The sequence below is a fragment of the Pomacea canaliculata genome, linkage group LG11, assembly GCF_003073045.1.
Source record: "Pomacea canaliculata isolate SZHN2017 linkage group LG11, ASM307304v1, whole genome shotgun sequence".
NCBI lineage: Eukaryota > Metazoa > Mollusca > Gastropoda > Architaenioglossa > Ampullariidae > Pomacea > Pomacea canaliculata.
Window position 1 is genome coordinate 1,892,610 of NC_037600.1, and position 21,843 is coordinate 1,914,452.

The window sequence follows — 21,843 nt, forward strand, 5'->3', positions numbered from 1 at the left end:
CGCCACATGACCTCTCGACCCTGTGATACTGGCCGACACTACCGTGATATTTTCCGGTAACCATTCTTGTGAACGCGCGGTGATTGTAACAGGTGCGTTCAGAGTCGTTGTCAGGGTACCACACAGCTCCACAGTTTGCTGCCCTCTCGCACCAGCACTCGCCCCTCTGTGGTGTTGCCTTTCACGTCGGGGAGGCCCTGTATTTTTCGCCACTTGCTTTCCTGTCTCCGCCGCTCTCTCTCTCTGCACCACCAGCGCTGCATTCACCGGATTGTTGCACTCACGATAAAAATGTCCCTCCTCCCCGCACTTGAAACAGTACTTGCTTCTTCTCACCTTACGGACTGGTCTGTCCTGTTGTACGTGGGTGACACGCACCTCTGTACGGGCTTTGGTGTCTCTCTCGCTCCTCTCACTTGATGAATCACATTTTGAAATTAAACTCTCAACCTGCCGCACATGGCAGTATAACTCAGGGAAGGTGGGTCTACCTACCCCAGGAATCCCAAACTTATTCCAAACCTCCATGGCGACCATCGGTTCGGAGATTCCCTTGGAGAAAATATAATACAGCCTGCGGTTGCATTCCTCCTCCGTCAGGCCACCTAATGTTTTTAGCACCGACATCTTTGTGGAGAGTTGCAGAAGGAATTGTGACAGGCACTGCTCTCTGGTCGGTCTCATCTGACACAATTCGATATAGATGTCGTCTGCAGTTTGTAGCCATCCAAACAGCGCCTGCAAGTGTGCAACCAACTCGCTGACGGCGCCATACTGTTTGTCTTTGGTGTGGACATGTGCCGCCCCCTTCAGACTTCGTCTCAGGAACCCGACCTTCTCCTCCATCAGCGCATCGTCTTGTACTTCGAGCGCCTGCACTCTCCACTGCTCGAAGGTGACTTCTTGGGGCGATGTATGTAAAAGTCCTGTGAATGTTCTTAACTCCGGGAGAGGAGCGGGCGGTAGTAATTGCACTTGTATCGGTCTCGTTGCTTTGTTTCTCACAATTTCAGACCGGAGCTCTTCCAACTGGCGGAGCAGTTTTTCAACGATGCTTTCTTCTCCTGCTGCTCCGGTGCTGTTTGTGTTGCAGTCAGCCATGGTGTTCTGCTGAGTGATTACAGTTTCTCTAGTACAACTAGTCCCCCATCGGGCGCCAGAAATGTAACCAACACTTCAAGTGGCTACGTAGAGTGGCTGTCGTACCAGAAATAACACAGAGATTGAATTCCACACTGAAAGTTTTCTTTAATTCAGTATCTTTTTTCTCAGCAGCTGGCCTAACTTCTCTCTCTCTCTCCAATTCACAAAGGTCCCACACCACTGTCAGCCCTGCTATTTATTCTCCCTACCCTCGAACATTCTAGCACAGACATTCTATTTCGTCGCAATAAAGACATTTTTGAACATCGCTACATTGTTGAACATCATTTCCTCCCTCACACAAGACATTTTTGAACATCGCTACATTGTTGAACATCATTTCCTCCCTCACACAAGACATTCTACCTTTTACATTGCTGCCGTGCTGAACATTCTAGAATATAGATGCCAATCTACAACCCAAAGACATTATACTTCGTACACTACTAGAGTGCTACACATCTGCTTGTCATTCAAAAAATACCTGACACCATTTTTTCCCAAGAATAATAATTATAGTTTGTCAACACCTAGTCTAATAACAAATTTCACTGCACTGATTACAGACTCCAGTATTTTCTTGAATACTTTCTGTATAAGTTCATCACATACTTATCATTAATCTTACCCTTCCTTTTCTCTCTGTGGCCTGTCAGCCATGTTTGTGTTCATGGCCCCTCCCCCCCCCTGTCCGCAGTTTGGGCGAAAAGCCTTCACGCGCTGTAGTCACGTGGGTGTTGTTGGCGCTGACCATTGGTTCCCGCCCCTGGGGACAATGTAGCGAACCCCACAGCGTAGCGTCCCTTGGGGCATCTACCCGAGACGCTGAGAGGAGCGGGTGGTTGTGACAGGTGAGAGGAAGTCTGGGCAAGGAGTGACCACGAGACTAGGGGTGGACTGCAAGGCCGGTACTGTGAGTGGACACAGAAGCCAGGTGTGACCACCAGACTAGGGGTGGACTGTAAGGCGGGTACTGTGAGTGGACACAGCAGCCAGGAGTGACCACTAGACTAGGGGTGGACTGTAAGGCGGGTACTGTGAGTGGACACAGCAGCCAGGAGTGACCACCAGACTAGGGTGGACTGTAAGGCGGGTACTGTGAGTGGACACAGCAGCCAGGAGTGACCACCAGACTAGGGTGGACTGCAAGGCGGGTACTGTGAGTGGACACAGCAGCCAGGAGTGACCACCAGCAGCCAGTAGAAATCCGTGGGGCTGGTGCAGGTTCAGTAGCCGGGTGGCGACCACCAGGGTCTGTTGAGACAGGACAGGCTCCCGGTTCTGTTAGTGTGAGCGGATGACCGCCGGACACAATCACAAGCCACGTGGGTCAGTGCGTGATTCTTGGCGGTTTTACAATGTTTTCTTGTACAAAGGCCTTGATTTCTGTCTGTGACACTAGGTACATGCTTTTTATTATCCTCTATAATTTACTCTGCATACGTGGTTGTGATAGCTCGGGTAGTAGTATTGCTTGTTGCACATTATTGTGGGCTTTCTGACAGTCTATCAATGCTACTTGTAGCTCCATATTCTGGGATAACTGGTTCTCTACTGCCGCATACAGTGTGAAAATAGGATAAACCGACACAAACCTGCTTGTGTTTCATTGTTCCTGTCAAGGCATCCTCCCTCTAACAAACAGACTTAAACTTAACAAATGCAGTTTCATGTACAAAATACTGACGGGTAAACAGTATCACACACTCTCTTTACTATTTTCCTCCAAGACCACTACAACTTCTTGAAAACTTACTCTTTCCATTTCTAGACTCTAGACATTTTTAAATAAAGTTTGAAATACTCTGGAACAGCCTCCCTCTCCATCTTAGGCAATCGAACTTCGTGAACTCCTACCTCAGCACATTCAAGAAAATTAGATGAGACCTCTAGAGATGCCTCCTAAGTCTAGGAAATCTTGTAAATATATGTTTTTTTGTAACCACCACTTTTGTACATATTCAGTTTCCACTTACCTTACCTTAATCTCATAATACTTATAATTATTTCAGTTAGTTCTTTCCCTGTAAAGGGCGGAGGCTAAATGGAAAATGCATTTTCTTACTTATTTTACCTCTCATTAATAAGGAATTACCATTGTCATTGTCATTGAATTGGATGCTTTCTGCCCACTTGGTTAATATTTTATTTAGAGAGCATGTAAAGGCTTTTCCTAAATGTATTAGTAAGAGAGATACCTCAGTAGTTACCTGACTGGTTGTTGTCACCTTTGTTGTATAGTGGAATAGTAATAGATTGAGTTCATTCCTTGGGTCACAGCATTGAACAGTTTAGCAAGGGAGTAATAACAGGGGACAGCGTCTAATATATTATTGACAATACCATCTGGACCTGCTGATTAACAGTTTTAACTAATTGCCTCTTTGACCTTTTCTGTGATCTGATTGTCCACAGGTTGGACATACAGGTGCATTGGACTACTGGTACTTTCACAAGGGTTATCTTGACCATCCACATCCATCATCCCTTTATTTAGTGTTGTTTGGAAGTGCTTTACCCACCCTCTTCACTGATTTGGTCCACTACAGGCTGTCTTCTGTATCTCCTCATCACCTCCCAGAACTCCTTTGGTTTGTTGACTGCATTTTCTAGAGACTTGATTTTTAAAGGTTTGTAGTTTTGTTTCTTTACTGAGTTCTATCAGCTTTTCTTTCTCTGCTATAAGCTGTTCTGTCTTCCTGTATTTTCTTCTTTCTACACTTTCTTAGACACTACTAGTCACTTTTTGTCTGTACACTCTTTATGAAATAATGTATCAAAGGGAGAAGCATACCTACTGTGTTGTAACAAGTTACATTACTGACCTTTTCTCTTATTTATTAGTTCCTATCTCTTGAATAGGCTGTCTTTCCTATAAATCTTTGTTGATTGCTATTTGTTGTCACCTTTGACACTTTGTCTTTTGTACTTTCTGTCTTCATGCATGCCAGACACACTAACCTAGTTTTAGTCTTAAGCTTTGAGGGATCGCTTCCTTTTGTGGATGTTTGTACGACTGATACTTGAAAATTATTTTATTATGAATTTTTTATATTCTACGTCGTAAATATTTTTCTGATTTAAATTAATATAATAAAGAAATATTACACGAGAAAGACTCACGAAACTTCTCGTTGTTGCATGTGCTTAACAGGTGATACAATGCTGCGATTCTTTTATATTTCTACTCTCACTCGCTCCTTTCGTGTCGACGAAGGGGACAGGAAGGTAAACCGTGTTGACTTCTTGTCTTTTGCCTTACAATACATGACAAAGGTTTAACAATCAGCTTTTTATGTAGTCAGTAACAAACTGAAACACTGATCGTTTGTTAGTCGTCTAAAATAATACGTAAATAATGACAAACATTTAAATAAGAATTGTTTGTTTTAGTGACATGTTTCACCATAGTCTATTGTCTCACACTGCTGGCTTCACTTCCCGGAGCGCCCTGTCTCTCTGTTTGTTTATTTTTATGTATGTTAACATTTAATGTCTTACTTGATGTATCATGTGATGTCTGATGTGCTATAAATAGTATATATAAAATAAATAATTAATAACATTGATTTATTAAGAATTATCAAAAGTACAAATTCTAGTTGCCAAGACGCAGACTGTCCGCCAAAGACTTGGCACAATGTAGGATGCTCTACTGACGACGACTGCGATGCTCCCTACGTCACGTGCTACAAACGTGTCTGTAGATGTGAACCCGGGTATTTCTATACCACACACGACACGTGTACTAACAGTGAGTAGACAATGGTTGTGTGGTGTGATTGACAGCAACAAACTCCACTTTGTTGTCAGCTTGTTACAGTCAGGGACGGAAGAGCTTTTATAAGATTTTCGCATTGTTAAAGCAATAAATTGTAAAACAACATAGCCGCATTTAGATAGATTGAATAAAAGGAATAAAGAATGAAAGACAACACGTGGGCCGAAAACAAATTAGAAATGTATTCACTTGATTATGGATGTTGTTGGAAATGCGTGTAAATGTAGAACAATTAACTTCAACTTAAACAGTGTGTAAATAGTTGCTGACCACAGTTGTTTACATTAGCTTGTAACCCAGACGACATGCAGGACAGCTTCACGGACTATCCTGACAGCGCTCTACGTGCAAACCTCATTGGTAGCGAGGATGGACTCACTGTGGAAGACTGCAAGGACAGGTGTCAGACTAACAAGACTTGCCTCACCTTTGATTTCAAAGGTCTGTATGGGAAAAGCTTGAAACATTGGTATACTCCACACAATGACTTACTTGGACTTCTTCAGGTCCCGGAATGTTTACTTGTGTGCAGCTAGACTATTCTACCTATTTATTGTTACTTAACCCACCTTGCAGCTAACCTTTATCTATCTGGCACTCCTTGCATACAGTTGTTGTTGCATGAACATTGAATGACAAGTGGTTTAGCTAAACAACAAACAAGTATCGTGACTATTTTAAAGTCTTTAACTGAAGTACAACGATCTAGAAATATATAGAACTTGGACAGTGGTTATCGTGTCACACTTATCTCACATTTATCAAGAGAATGCTATCTAGGAAACTACACTGTCATCTGTGGAAGATGTCTTGTCATCGCTAATGATAGATAAGTGCCAGACCTCCTCAGCTCGCCCTGCAGCTCTGACACTGACAACAAGACATCCAGGACTCTAGCATCAGGACCATGGACTGACAACACTGGGGGAGCACAGCAGGAATGGGGAAAACATTCCACTTTATAATTATTGTCAAACTAGTGTGTGATAGGCATGCTGCTAGCAAGACAACAGTAAACAATCACAAATAAACAACTACGTACCGCGCCTTTTGCTGAAAACCTTTAAGTAACACAATAACCTTTAGTGAAATGTTCACATAACTTGCTTTCACTCTTCTTTGTTCAAAATGTTTTGCATCATGTTCAGTTATGTCTCTGTCTCTCTACCTTCTGTGCCAGCGAGTGGAGGTCTGTGTCGGCTTCATGGTGTCACCTCTCGTCATTCTAACTCCGACTGGTCTCCTAAGCAGAGTGAAGGCTGGACCCACTACCAGAAATCCTGCAAGTCCACTTTTGCCTCAAACGATAACTGGCACAACTTACTGTGTAAAAGCAGGATTGACTGTCCTGACACAAACAGCGATTGTTTGTCAGGACGATGTTTATGCCGTCCAGGCTTCATGTTCAATCAAGCAAAGAAGGAGTGTGTTGTTACAAGTAAGTGAGAAGCAGTAGAAGGATGAGTAGTACTCAGCTTGTCCCCACACGTTGTCTACCGTCAGTTTGTGTGTTTCTTACAGTAAAGATACTCTAGTAAGTTGTTTACAGTAATTATTTTAATCAAACAACTGTCATCTCAATGTTTACATAATATTTCGGATTTAAAAAGTTTAGCATTCACTGTTTATTCATGTCAACCAGCTAACGGTTTTCTTCCTTTCTAATCATTGTAAGATGGCAATTAACCTCAGATACATTGGGTTAATCACTTTAAGGGTTAAAGCACTAGAGCACCACAGAGGGGAATGTGTCGATGAAGAACATCACAGCTGCCACTACCACATATCTTTGTTGTCTACTCTAGTGAAAGTCGTTACTAACTGTCACTTTATTACTTTAGAACAAAACTGATTGTAAAGGTTAGAGGAGGAAGTGGCTATGAAGATGAGGAGGCAGAAGTGACATTAAAGTGGAGGAATAAAATATGTACACATGGCAGTCAGATACTCGTAGACACAGAGCTAGAATTATGGGATGGCTAGTGTTACCGGCGGTCAGCCAGTGTGACTGTCTTGTAGGCGAGCTGAAGAAGTGGCACAACACAAGCTGCACGACTGACGACCACTGCGATGTGCACCACGCCACATGCTTCAAGCGCAAGTGTCGGTGTGAACCCGGGTATTTCTATACCACACACGACACGTGTACTAACAGTGAGTAGACAATGGTTCTGTGGTGTGATTGACAGCAACAAACTCCACTTTGTTGTCGGCTTGTTGCAGTTAGAAACGGAAGAGCTTTTATAAGATTTTCTTATTCTTAAAGCAATAAATTGTAAAACAACATAGCCGCATTTAGATAGACTGAATAAAAGGAATAAAGAATGAAAGACAACACGTGGGCCGAAAACAAATTGGAAATGGATTCACTTGATTATGGATGTTGTTGGAAATGCGTGTAAATGTAGAACAATTAACTTCAACTTAAACAGTGTGTAAATAGTTGCTTACCACAGTTGTTTACATTAGCTTGTAGCCCAGACGACATGCAGGACAGCTTCACAGACTATCCTGACAGCGCTCTACGTGAAAACCTCATTCATAGCGAGGATGGACTCACGGTGGAAGACTGCAAGGACAGGTGCCAGACTGACAAGCGTTGCCTCACCTTTGATTTCAAAGGTCTGTATGTGTAAAAGCTTGAAACATTGGTATACTAACATGATGTTAGAGATGGCAGGTGACTGTGCACTCTACAACTGCTAAAGTCTGCTTCACGTGTCCTGCGCTGTGTTCTATTAATAGCACGCTTTGTCAACAAAATCAACGGAAACCCGTAAACAATGGCAACACTGTTGAAATATGTTGTCTGTGTATATTTCTACCATCTGTAGTCGCCTACATAAAGACTACAAACACATTTCACAGTAAACTTCACGCGCCATAATCTACAAACATTTTGAATACAAAAAGTGATTAATACATTTAGTTAGGATACAACAAAGTGAGTGAAATTACATGATTATAACATTGCTAATGTGCTAATTAACTTTTGATAGTTGTTAGTTTCTGTAGGAAGAAAGTGTAAAGGTAGGATCACACTGAACCCACGACTATCTAGTTACTACTGCAGTGAGTGTCAATGTACTACACCACATATAGACAGAGATAAACTCCTGTGTTTACTACACACTTCCACTTTCATTACGACTGAATACAAGTCACAAATGGAAGAATAGCTCAGTCGTCCACCAATGAACTTGTTTTGTTTGGTGTACTGGCCTGAAATGATGCTCAAACAGTTGCAGGTGAACTGGCATAAAAACATAAATAACAAAAGTATGAACCGATGCTAATATCAATTGCTACCTGCACAGTCTGTGGTACTCAGCCCTCCACACAATGTCTTTGACTTCTTCAGGTCACGGAATGTTTACTTGTGTGCAGCTAAACTATACAACTCTTCTATTCTACCTATTTATTGTTACTTAATCCACCTTGCAGCTAACCTTTATCTATCTGGCACTCCTTGCATACACTTGTTGTTGCATGAACATTGAATGACAAGTGGTTTAGCTAAACAACAAACAAGTATCGTGACTATTTTAAAGTCTTTAACTGAAGTACAACGATCTAGAATCATATAGAACTTGGACAGTGGTTATCGTGTCAAACTTATCTCACATTTATCAAGAGAATGCTATCTAGGAAACTACACTGTCATCTGTGGGAAGATGTCTTGTCATCGCTAATGATAGATAAGTGCCAGACCTCCTCAGCTCGCCCTGCAGCTCTGACACTGACAACAAGACATCCAGGACTCTAGCATCAGGACCATGGACTGACAACACTGGGGGAGCACAGCAGGAATGGAGAAAACATTCCACTTTATAATTATTGTCAAACTAGTGTGTGACAGGCATGCTGCTAGCAAGACAACAGTAAACAATCACAAATAAACAACTACGTACCGCGCCTTTTGCTGAAAACCTTTCAGTAACACAATAACCTTTAGTGAAATGTTCACATAACTTGCTTTCACTCTTCTGTGTTCAAAATGTTTTGCATCATGTTCAGTTATGTCTCTGTCTCTCTACCTCCCTTGCCAGCCAGTGGAGGTCAATGTCGGCTTCATAATGTCACCGCTCATGAGTCTCCCTCCGACTGGTATCCTAAGACGAGCAAAGGCTGGACCCACTACCAGAAATCCTGCAAGTCCACTTTTGCCTCACACGATAACTGGTACAACTTATTGTGTAACAACAAAATTGATTGTCATCACCCACACAGCGATTGTTTGTCAGGACGATGTCTATGCCACTCAGGATTCCACTTTAATCAAGCACAGAAGAAGTGTGTTGTTGCAAGTAAGTGAGAAGCAGTAGAAGGATGAGTAGTACTCAGCTTGTCCCCACACGTTGTCTACCGTCAGTTTGTGTGTTTCTTACAGTAAAGATACTCTAGTAAGTTGTTTACAGTATTTATTTTCATCAAACAACTGTCATCAATGTTCACATAATATTTCGGATTTACAGAGTTTAGCATTCACTGTTTATTCATGTCCACGAGCGAACGGTTTTCTTCCTTTCTAATCATTGTAAGATGGCAATTAACCTCAGGTACATTGGGTTAATCACTTTAAGGGTTAAAGCACTAGAGCACCACAGAGGGGAATGTGTCGATGAAGAACATCACAGCTGCCACTACCACATATCTTTGTTGTCTACTCTAGTGAAAGTCGTTACTAACTGTCACTTTATTACTTATAACAAAACTGATTGTAAAGGTTAGAGGAGGAAGTGGCTATGAAGATGAGGAGGCAGAAGTGATATTAAGGGGAGGAATAAAATATGTACACGTGGCAGTCAGATACTCGTAGACACAGAGCTACAATTATGGGATGGCTAGTGTTACCGGCGGTCAGTAAGTGTGACTGTCTTGTAGGCGAGCTGAAGAAGTGGCACAACACAAGCTGCACGACAGACGACGACTGCGATGCGCCCCACGCCGAGTGCTACAAACGTGTCTGTAGGTGTGAACCCGGGTATTTCTACACCACACACGACACGTGTACTAACAGTGAGTAGACAATGGTTCTGTGGTGTGATTGACAGCAACAAACTCCACTTTGTTGTCGGCTTGTTGCAGTTAGAAACGGAAGAGCTTTTCTATGATTTTCTTATTCTTAAAGCAATAAATTGTAAAACAACATAGCCGCATATAGATAGACTGAATAAAAGGAATAAAGAATGAAAGACAACACGTGGGCCGAAAACAAATTGGAAATGGATTCACTTGATTATGGATGTTGTTGGAAATGAGTGTAAATGTAGAACAATGAACTTCAACTTCAACAGTGTGTAAATAGTTGCTGACCACAGTTGTTTACATTAGCTTGTAGCCCAGACGACATGCAGGACAGCTTCACAGACTATCCTGACAGCGCTCTACGTGAAAACCTCATTGGTAGCGAGGATGGACTCACTGTGGAAGACTGCAAGGACAGGTGCCAGATAAACAAGACTTGCCTCACCTTTGACTTCAAAGGTCTGTATGTGTAAAAGCTTGAAACATTGGTATACTAACATGATGTTAGAGATGGCAGGTGACTGTGCACTCTACAACTGCTAAAGTCTGCTTCACGTGTCCTGCGCTGTGTTCTATTAATAGCACGCTTTGTCAACAAAATCAACGGAAACCCGTAAACAATGGCAACACTGTTGAAATATGTTGTCTGTGTATATTTCTACCATCTGTAGTCGCCTACATAAAGACTACAAACACATTTCACAGTAAACTTCACGCGCCATAATCTACAAACATTTTGAATACAAAAGGTGATTAATACATTTAGTGAGGATACAACAAAGTGAGTGAAATTACATGATTATAACATTGCTAATGTGCTAATTAACTTTTGATAGTTGTTAGTTTCTGTAGGAAGAAAGTGTAAAGGTAGAATCACACTGAACCCACGACTGTCTAGTTACTACTGCAGTGAGTGTCAATGTACTACACCACATATACACAGATAAACTCCTGTGTTTACTACACACTTCCACTTTCATTACGACTGAATACAAGTCACAAATGGAAGAATAGCTCAGTCGTCCACCAATGAACTTGTTTTCTTTGGTGTACTGGCCTGAAATGATGCTCAAACAGTTGCAGGTGAACTGGCATAAAAACATAAATAACAAAAGTATGAACCGAGGCTAATATCAATTGCTACCTGCACAGTCTGTGGTACTCAGCCCTCCACACAATGACTTTGACTTCTTCAGGCCCCGGAATGTTTACTTGTGTGCAGATAAACAATACAACTTTTCTATTCTACCTACGCACCTGTCCATCATGGAATCTGTTCACTTGGCACTGAAGCCACACCTCACCTTGAGCAATACTCACATAGTCCACATCATGCTTGTCCTTTGTCAACCGCTCCTTTCTCCACTTATCCCGTTTATTGCTCCTTCCCTCCTCGTCCTCCTCTGTTGAATACCGACACTCTCAGGTGTTATTCTCTTTTTTTTCCTCGCGTTTCCTTCATTTGTTTTTATAAGTCATCAAAAGGAATACGTGTGGCGGACCAGAACATCAACCGTGCCATCGATGCATTCAACAAGGCGATCTTAAAAGCTGCTTCAGAAACAATACCAAGAGGCGCACGAAAGAACTATAGGCCATACTGGACAGAAGAACTCCAAGCACTAGAAGATGAAGTCTCCAAGACCAGGGAAAAGGTTGAGAATGACCCCACCATAGAAAACAACATAGCACTGAAAGAATCAAGCGCCAAATACAGAAAAGCCTGCAACAAAGCTGCAAGAAAGAGCTGGAGAGAAAAGACAGAGGAACTGAACCTAGACAGAGAAGGAAACAAGTTATGGAAGCTGGCAAGGGCGATGAATGATGAAAATACTAGAAGTGCACCGATCGTCATACAACAAGCACAAGATATGCTAACAGGTAGAAAAGCAGCAAACGCTTTTATTGACAGCTATAAAGAGGTCAGCAACATCACAGTACCAGAAGAAAAGAAACAGCAAGTTCATGAAGAAAGAAGAGAATTCAGCCAGCGAAAACACCAGGAAGACTACATGAACAAACCTTTCAACATGAGAGAGTTTGAAGAAGCAGTCAAGACCCTAAGTCAGAAGAAATCCCCTGGTCCAGATAAGGTCACCAATGAAATGCTGCAACACCTGGGCCCACGAGCCAAGACCAAACTCCTCGACCTCTTCAACAACAGCTGGAACAGCGGCCATGTCCCACAAATCTGGCGAGAGGCAGACATGGTGCCTGTCCACAAGAAAGGCAAAGACCGAGCGAAGGTGGACAGTTACAGACCCATAAGCCTCACCAGTTGCGTGGGCAAGTTAATGGAGCGCCTCATCAACACCAGATTATCATGGCACTTGGAAAAGAACAACATCCTTACACCAGAACAAGCAGGCTTCAGACAACATCGCTCAACTGAAGACCAGGTTGCATACATCGCCCAGAAGATCGAAGATGGTTACCAGGACAAGAAGCACACGCTGACGGTGTGGATAGACATGGAAAAGGCCTTCGACAAGGTCTGGAAAGATGGACTGAGGTTGAAACTCCAGAAGTATGGCGTATCTGGCTGTATGTACCAGTGGATCTCTCAATACCTGAAAAATAGGAAGGCCAGAGTCCACGTTGGTGGAACATACAGCCGAAAGAAGACGCTGAGAGAAGGAGTTCCTCAAGGGGGAGTACTCAGTCCTACCCTGTTCCTTGTCTTCATAAACGACATCATCAAGGACCTCCCCCGAAATGTCCAAGGAGCCATCTATGCAGATGACCTGGTCCTTTGGTGCACAGAAGAACACCTGACAACTGCCAACTACCGACTCCAAGAGGCGCTTAATGTCCTGCAGGACTGGACGAAGAGGTGGCTTGTCAAAGTCAACCCCAAAAAGACCACCTACACTATCTTTAGTCTGTCCACTAGGGAACAGAAGGCCACTCTGAAGTTCGATGGACAGATTCTCCCACTGGAGGACAACCCTACCTACCTTGGGGTAACCTTCAATAAGAGACTTACTTGGAAGCCTCAGACCAAGAAGGTCGAAGCCAGAGCCAAAGTGCGACTTGCAATTATGAAGAAGTTGGCTGGCACGAACTGGGGCGCGGATGACAGAATCCTCAAGAAGCTGTACACCGGAAGGGTCAGACCAGTCCTAGAGTATGGCATGACAGCATGGGGCACCGCAGCAAAATCCAACTTTGAGAAGGTCAGCAAGGTTCAGAACCAAGCAGCCAGACTCATCACTGGAGCCATGAGGTCTACGCCCATACAAGAACTGGAGACAATCACAGGGTTGGAACCACTTGAGGACCTACGTGACACAAAGATGCTCGTCCAAGCCGCCAAGTTCAAGAGACTTCCAAATCACCCCATGAGAAACAGACTGGCTCAGCCGACGAAGGGAAGGTTGAAAAGGGGAAGTTTCATCCACCAGGCGAGGATCCTTGAACGAAAACACCAAGATATCTTGGAACACGACCCCAGAGAGATCCCCCTGTGCCGGACAAACCCAGCATGGAATGAAACTGCTTTCCCCCTGATTCACTGCAGCATCCCTGGTGTCAGCAAGAAAGACTCCCAAGACGCTGTGAAGAAGTCCTGTACTATGGAGTATATCCACAACAACTTCCCACAAGATCAGTGGACTCACGTGTTCACTGACGGGTCAGCTGAACAAGCCGTGAAGAATGGTGGCGCCGGAATCTACATCCGGTACCCAGGAGGAAGAGAAGACCGTCTTTCTCTCGCAACCGGCCTCTACTCCACCAACTTCAAGGCTGAAGCAGTTGCCATTCAGACCGGTGCCACCCACGTTGAAAACAGTCCAGACACCTCCAACAACGTCGTCTTCTTTACGGACGCACTGTCTGTTCTGCAGGCCTTACAGACTGCCAGAGACAAGAAACTGAACGACCTGTCCACTGCTCTCTCCTCCTTATGCGGAGACTGCACAGTCGTCTTACAGTGGATTCCCTCCCACTGTGGTGTATTTGGCAACGAAGCCGCAGACACTCTTGCCAAGGAAGGATCCACAAAAGAGCAGCAAGACAGGTCCACCACCTACAGCGAAGTCAAATCCATCATCAAGGCCAAACAGCACAACAAGTGGCTGCAGCAGCACCCACGTTTAAACCGAAACGACCCATACTACCTGCTTACAAGGGCTGAGCAGGTCATTATTTTCAGGCTGAGGACAGGCCACAACCGTCTCAATTACCACCTATACACCAAGCTCCGGATCGGCCAGACAGACCAGTGCCCGTGCCAGACAGGCAGTCAGACAACAGCACATCTACTGCAAGAATGTCCTATGCACGAAGAACTCAGGCACCGCATTTGGACTGATGAGACGCCAGTATTGAGGAAGCTACACGGCAGCCTGGAGGACCTGCGGCGCACAGCATCATTTGTGCAGGAGGCAGGCGTGTCCATTTGAGTGAACGACGAAGAAGAAGAAGTCATCAGTCGTGTTCATCCTTCTCTTCCTTTGCTGTCTGTGTCTCCTTCTTCTGTCAGCGGCCCGGTGGCGCAACGGTTAGCGCCTGTCACCAATACAGTGAAGGTTGGCTGCCACGAGTTCATTTCTCGTCTCGGGCATCTCGTTCTTTCTCTGCACGTGGCATCTGTTTACAGATCTGGCTGCCTTGCCGTGATATAGGCTTATTAGTTATTGTTACTTAAGACACATGGCAGCTAACCTTTATCTATCTGGCACTGCTTGCATACACTTGTTGTTGCATGAACATTGAATGACAAGTGGTTTAGCTAAACAACAAACAAGTATCGTGACTATTTTAAAGTCTTTAACTCAAATACAACGATCTAGAATCATATAGAACTTGGACAGTGGTTATCGTGTCACACTTATCTCACATTTATCAAGAGAATGCTATCTAGGAAACTACACTGTCATCTGTGGAAGATGTCTTGTCATCGCTAATGATAGATAAGTGCCAGACCTCCTCAGCTCGCCCTGCAGCTCTGACACTGACAACAAGACATCCAGGACTCTAGCATCAGGACCATGGACTGACAACACTGGGGGAGCACAGCAGGAATGGAGAAAACATTCCACTTTATAATTATTGTACAACTAGTGTGTGACAGGCATGCTGCTAGCAAGACAACAATAAACAATAACAAATAAACAACTACGTACCGCGCCTTTTGCTGGAAACCTTTCAGTAACACAATAACCTTTAGTGAAATGTTCACATTACTTGCTTTCACTCTTCTTTGTTCAAAATGTTTTGCATCATGTTCACTTATGTCTCTGTCTCTCTACCTTCTGTGACAGCCAGTGGAGGTCAGTGTCGGCTTCATGATGTCACCGCTCGTCATTCTAACTCCGACTGGTCTCCTAAGCAGAGTGAAGGCTGGACCCACTACCAGAAATCCTGCAAGTCCATTTTTGCCTCAAACGATAACTGGCACAACTTGCTGTGTAAAAGCAGAATTGACTGTCCTGACCCACACAGCGATTGTTTGTCAGGACGATGTGTATGCCATTTTGGTTTCTATCAAGCAAGGAAGGAGTGTTTTGTTGCACGTAAGTGAGAAGCAGTAGAAGGATGAGTAGTACTCAGCTTGTCCCCACACGTTGTCTGCCGTCAGTTTGTGTGTTTCTTACAGTAAAGATACTCTAGTAAGTTGTTTACAGTATTTATTTTCATCAAACAACTGTCGTCTCAATGTTTACATAATATTTCGTATTTACAGAGTTTAGCATTCAGTGTTTATTCACGTCCACGAGCTAACGGTTTTCTTCCTTTCTAATAATTGTAAGATGACAGTTAACCTCAGATACATTGGGTTAAGGGTTAATGTACTAGAGCACCACAGAGGGGAATGTATGGATGAAGAACATCACAGCTGCCTCTACCACATATCTTTGTTGTCTACTCTACGTGAAAGTCGTTACTAACTGTCACTTTATTACTTTAGAACAAAACTGATTGTAAAGGTTAGAGGAGGAAGTGGCTATGAAGATGAGGAGGCAGAAGTGACATTAAGGAGGAGGAACAAGAATATGTTATGGGATGGTTAGTGTTACCGGCGGTCAGCAAGTGTGACTGTCTTGTATCAGAGCAGTGTGAACTGTGTGCTGTAATCACATATAAACACTTTGCCTGAGGGATTCAGTCTTTACCTTGACTGTTGTGTGATTAGCTATTGAAGTTGTCATGGTTATTGCTGTACTTGTCCTCCATTGTTCCGTCATTGTACGAAGTTCCACTGCGCCCTTTATAACAATTCCTAACGATCGGAATGATTTGTTTGTGTACAAATAGTGACATGTGTAGACTGGCTGATCAAAGGCGCGAAGAGTGGTGTCTACACCATTGACGTATCATTTAGGGGACCTCGGTCAATGTGGTGTGATATGGACACTGCGGGCGGCGGCTGGACGGTAAGTGTGGTCGTGTTTGTCAGTGTGTATGACTCAGCTAGCATCTCACCTGCACACTGTATCCTGCTCATAACAGTGCGACACCACTTATACCCAGGGTCACATCCTTACATCTCATAGTATCCACGAATAATTTGTCTTTGATATCTTTGGACATTTACAACACAAAGCAGGAGAGATGCTTGTCCACCTTCTGTTTCCAACAGTTTGTCTATGTCGCTGGTAGACTCCGTGGGTTGAGGATGGTTGTAGACAGACCGACATCTAGTGTGTTGGTGTGCGTGTGTCGGCTGTTTGTAGTCGCATCCTTTAACCCAGCGGTTCTCAACCTTTTACTTGTGGCGACCCCCCTGACGAACACCGGTAGTCCGCGACACCCCTTAGCCAGCTAGGTCGGTGGAAGAGCGGGGGGGAAAGGAGCCTTAGCTAACCTCGAACGCCGCGTCGAGGAAATCAATGCAATTCAACAAGGGAAGAACAAAGTTCGTATCTGCAAGAAGTATAACTGTTAATGAAATTTTACTAAAGCAAATTCTGTGGTGCTAATCAATATTATTTTATTGGACACTCACTTTGATTAATGAGAAGGTTGAGCCTGCTTGCTGTTGCATAGAGAAGCGAACCTGTGTGCGATGTTCGTACCCACTGCTATTCGCAGCTCAGCCTCTGCGTCCACACGATTTCTGTATTGAGACTTCAGTGCTGCCAATGCTGAAAATCCTTGCTCACACAAATACGAAGTTGAAAATGGCAGAAGAACTTTCATTGCTTTCTCAGAAAGGAGAGGATATTCACCGTTGACGCTAATCCAGAATGTTGGCACTGGTGTTGTTTGGAAGACCATTTTCAGGGATTGGTCACTCGAAAAGGTCGATGAGCTGCTCTTCTTCTTGCGTGGACAACCCGCTTGTGCTAGGATCAGCCAGAAATGGATTACGAATCCACTCGTATTTAGTCACATCAATTTCAGCGAAGTAATGCTGAAACCTTTCTTGCAGTCCGTTTAGATGGGCAATAATTACATTCTTCACCTGATCAAGATTCAAGTTGTCAGCCTTGCACTTACACAAGCACGGAAACATATCAAAAATATTTTCTTGGCGTATCTTTTGCGTCCACAACGAAATTTTTCGGACGAAAGCATTCATCTTGTCAGTTGTTTGTAACATGGTGGTGTCTTTCCCTTGCATAGAAGTATTCACAACGTTCAGCTTCTCAAATATGTCCGATAAATATGCCATTAGCAGCAGTCATCGGTCGTTCTTAAGCCTCCACCCCGCACTGTCTGGTCATGGCCTTCTGTCAGGGACCTAGAGTACTAGGACTGAGCACGTGCGAGGGCGAAAGGGTGTGAATGATGGACGTTTCCTGAATGCGTGCCTTTTAGATATTTTTTTAAAAAAAAGAGAGAGGTGTGACTGGAGAGGGAGAGGGGAGTCAGAGATGACAGATTGGGGGAGAGAGAGGGCAAAAGGCGAGAGGAGGGAGATTGGAGGCTTAATTGTTGAGAGGGGGATTGTGTTTTGAGTTTTGGAAGTGAGAAGTCACTGCATGTCGAGACAGTGTACTTGAATAGGGAGAAGAGATTTGGAGTTTGATCGCCCTCACCACTCGGTTACACAATCTAAGCTAATTTCACTAATACCAGTATAAGAAACTTTTAAAAAAGGACCACCTTCACGACCCCCTTGTAGGCACGTCGCGACCCCCTGGGGGGTCGCGCCCCACAGGTTGAGAACCGCTGCCAGAAGCCCTGCAGTATATACTACACTGTATACTACACTATATACTACACTACATACTACACTATATTGCTACACTATATACTACACTATATACTACACACACTATATACTACACTATATACTATACTATATACTACACCAGTGATGCCCAACCTTTTTCGGCCTGCGGGCCATATCCATTTCGGACAGCCGTGTCGCGGGCCACTTCACCGCAAAAATACAAAAAGGAAAAAAAAATAGAGCAGATACCATTTTTATTAGAAACAAGTTGTACTTACCATTAATTATGTAGTAATTAGTGGGATATTTGAAGTTGTTTACCCGAAACCAACTTCTGAATGTCCGGCCTCATCGTAGAGACACCAAGTCAGAGCACTGAATCGAAATGTTCGTCCATCGAAAAAAAGATTGGGAAACGCCCCTACGTAGGGTTAAATACTTCTTCTTCCTTTTTTTCTTTTTTGTTTTTTTAAGGTCTTCTTTTATTACTAATATGCCGATTTCCTGCACTGTGGGCAGAAGTTTCGCGGGTCGGATGGCACCGCGTCGCGGGCCGGATATGGCCCGCGGGCCGTAGGTTGTGCATCCCTGTACTACACTATATACTTCACTATATACTACACTGTATACTACACTATATACTACACTATGTTCACTGTAACCGTCAAGTGTTGACATTATAATCATGATCACAGCTAATAAAGTCACAAGCTGTTATATTTTATCAGTTATGACTCATCGTTTGTTAACTCATTAAACTGTGATTAGTGCTGAATCCTGTCGACATGCTGCGCCTTGGTATCCATAGTAACGACCTGTGAACTTGTGTCATGTGCAGGTCATCCAGAGACGTCGCGACTTCACAGTTGACTTCAACCGGAGCTGGACAGACTATGTAAACGGGTTTGGTGACCTCTCTGGAGAGTTCTGGCTGGGTAAGATGTTGACATATCTCTTGCATTCTCTGGCATTATCCCTCCTCCTGCATAACTGTAACCTCAACATTTGTTTTTACATTCAAAGTCAGGCTGTAGTCAGTATTGTGTTTTATTGTGTTGTTTGTGTGATGTCTACTGGTGAATACACAGGTTGCTGTTTCTGTTGTTGTATTATACTTTTGTTGTACGATGCTTGTTGCTCACTAGTTTGTGTACTGTTTCCTTAGCATGCTCTGTTTGCTGTGATAATGATGATGCTAGTCATGCAATGAATGGATGGCTGATGATCCTGTAGTGTCTCAGTTGCCAAAGTCTCAAATAGAAAGAAACACGAAGGTTGCGAGGAAATACATCACTGCGGCATATAATGTGAATTTTTTTTTGTTTTGCTTTGTTTTATTTTTGTTTTGTTTATTATTTCTTGTTTTTGGGGTTGTTTTTTTTTTTTTTTTTTTGGTTTTCTGTAGGATTATCTGATTGCAGGGTGTGGATAGGTTCAGAACTTTATTAATACACAGTAGCTAAAACATTTAGTGTAGTTGTATTACAGTCTATAACTTTGTTTTGCTGTGAATAAGGATATAGTGTGTAAAAATGTCCGTCAACCTGTCTATTTATTTGTATTAGTTTACATGTAGTCTGTGAGAATTGTCTTATAACCACCTGTGTATGTGTGTCATGATCATAGTTTCATACCATTTTAAAGCTATATCGCTTTGTGTGTAAATACAAGTCTGTGTATATGAGTTGGCACGTGTGTGTGTGTCTGTGTACTGACACCTTACCACCTAGTCTGTGTGTCTGTTGTACTGACACCTTACCACCTAGTCTGTGTGTCTGTGTACTGACACCTTACCACCCTAGTCTGTGTGTGTGTGTGTATTGACACCTTACCACCCTAGTCTGTGTGTGTGTGTGTGTGTTGACACCTTACCACCCTAGTCTCTTGTGTGTGTGTGTGTGTGTGTACTGACACCTTACCACCCTAGTCTGTGTGTGTGTGTGTATTGACACCTTACCACCCTAGTCTGTGTGTGTGTGTGTGTGTTGACACCTTACCACCCTAGTCTCTGTGTGTGTGTGTGTGTGTGTGTGTGTGTGTGTGTGTGTGTGTTGACACCTTACCACCCTAGTCTGTGTGTGTGTGTGATGTACTGACACCTTACCACCCTAGTCTGTGTGTGTGTGTGTATTAACACCTTACCACCCTAGTCTGTGTGTGTGTGTGTATTGACACCTTACCACCCTAGTCTGTGTGTGTGTGTATTGACACCTTACCACCCTAGTCTGTGTGTCTGTGTACTGACACCTTACCACCCTAGTCTGTGTGTGTGTGTACTGACACCTTACCACCCTAGTCTGTGTGTGTGTGTGTATTGACACCTTACCACCCTAGTCTGTGTGTGTGTGTGTGTGTGTTGACACCTTACCACCTAGTCTGTGTGTGTGTGTGTGTATTGACACCTTACCACCCTAGTCTGTGTGTGTGTGTATTGACACCTTACCACCCTAGTCTGTGTGTGTGTGTGTGTGTGTGTGTGTGTGTAACTGACACCTTACCTCCCTAGTCTGTGTCTGTGTGTGTGTGTGTATTGTAACCTTACCACCCTAGTCTGTGTGTGTGTGTACTGACACCTTACCAACCTAGTCTGTGTGTGTGTGTGTGTACTGACATCTTACCTCCCTAGTCTGTGTCTGTGTGTGTGTCTGTGTACTGACACCTTTCCACCCTAGTCTGTGTGTGTGTGTACTGACACATTACCACCCTAGTCTGTGTGTGTCTGTGTGTACTGACACCTTACCACCCCTAGTCTGTGTGTGTGTGTTAGTCTGACACACCTTACCACCCTAGTCTGTGTGTGTGTGTGTGACACCTTCCTACTGGTCTGTGTGTGTGTGTTGTACTGACACCTTACCACCCTAGTCTGTGTGTGTGTGTGTTGTTGACACCTTACCACCCTAGTCTGTGTGTGTGTCTGTGTGTGTGTGTTGACACCTTACCACCCTAGGTCTGTGTGTGTGTGTGTGTGTGTGTTGACACCTTACCACCCTAGTCTGTGTGTGTGTGTGTTGTGACACCTTACCACCCTAGTCTGTGTGTGTGTGTGTGTTACACCTTACCACCCTAGTCTGTGTGTGTGTGTGTGTTGACACCCTTACCACCTAGTCTGTGTGTGTGTGTGTGTTGTTGACACCTTACCACCCTAGTCTGTGTGTCTGTGTGTGTGTGTGTTGACACCTTACCACCCTAGTCTGTGTGTGTGTGTGTGTGTTGACACCTTACCACCCTAGTCTGTGTGTGTGTGTGTGTGTGTTGACACCTTACCACCCTAGTCTGTGTGTGTGTGTGTGTGTGTTGACACCTTACCACCCCTAGTCTGTTGTGTGGTGTGTGTGTGTACGTGACACCTTACCACCCTAGTCTGTGTGTGTGCGTCTGTGTGTGTGTGTGTTGACACCTTACCACCCTAGTCTGTGTGTGTGTGTGTGTGTGTTGACACCTTACCACCCTAGTCTCTGTGTGTGTGTGTGTTGTGTGTGTGTGTGTGTGTTGTTGACACCTTACCACCCTAGTCTGTGTGTTGTGTGTGTGTGTGTGTGTGTTGACACCTTACCACCCTAGTCTGTGTGTGTGTGTGTGTGTGTGTACTGACACCTTACCACCCTAGTCTGTGTGTGTGTGTGTGTTGACACCTTACCACCCTAGTCTGTGTGTGTGTGTGTGTGTGTTGACACCTTACCACCCTAGTCTGTGTGTGTGTGTGTTGACACCTTACCACCCTAGTCTGTCTGTGTGTGTGTGTGTGTGTTGACACCTTACCACCCTA

General features: G+C 43.9%; 1 protein-coding gene across 4 annotated transcripts in view; it reads left to right on the plus strand.

Moving 5' to 3' along the window:
* The first annotated feature begins 4,305 nt into the window (after window positions 1-4,305).
* Window positions 4,306-21,843, plus strand: part of LOC112575968 (fibrinogen gamma chain-like) — a 30,732-nt gene continuing 13,194 nt past the window's right edge. Inside the window, exons 1-12 of one of the 4 annotated variants that reach the window (XM_025258152.1) lie at window positions 4,306-4,371; window positions 4,746-4,897; window positions 5,213-5,365; window positions 6,105-6,362; window positions 6,944-7,078; window positions 7,394-7,546; window positions 8,974-9,231; window positions 9,809-9,943; window positions 10,259-10,411; window positions 15,220-15,471; window positions 16,214-16,332; window positions 18,916-19,012. In XM_025258152.1, the coding sequence (XP_025113937.1) occupies window positions 5,230-5,365; window positions 6,105-6,362; window positions 6,944-7,078; window positions 7,394-7,546; window positions 8,974-9,231; window positions 9,809-9,943; window positions 10,259-10,411; window positions 15,220-15,471; window positions 16,214-16,332; window positions 18,916-19,012 (1,696 nt within the window). In that variant the 5' untranslated portion in view covers window positions 4,306-4,371; window positions 4,746-4,897; window positions 5,213-5,229. Of the gene's footprint in view, window positions 4,372-4,745; window positions 4,898-5,156; window positions 5,366-6,104; window positions 6,363-6,943; window positions 7,079-7,393; window positions 7,547-8,973; window positions 9,232-9,808; window positions 9,944-10,258; window positions 10,412-15,219; window positions 15,472-16,213; window positions 16,333-18,915; window positions 19,013-21,843 lie in introns of those variants that run through there. The other 3 variants (XM_025258153.1, XM_025258155.1, XM_025258154.1) reach the window with 3 other exon arrangements.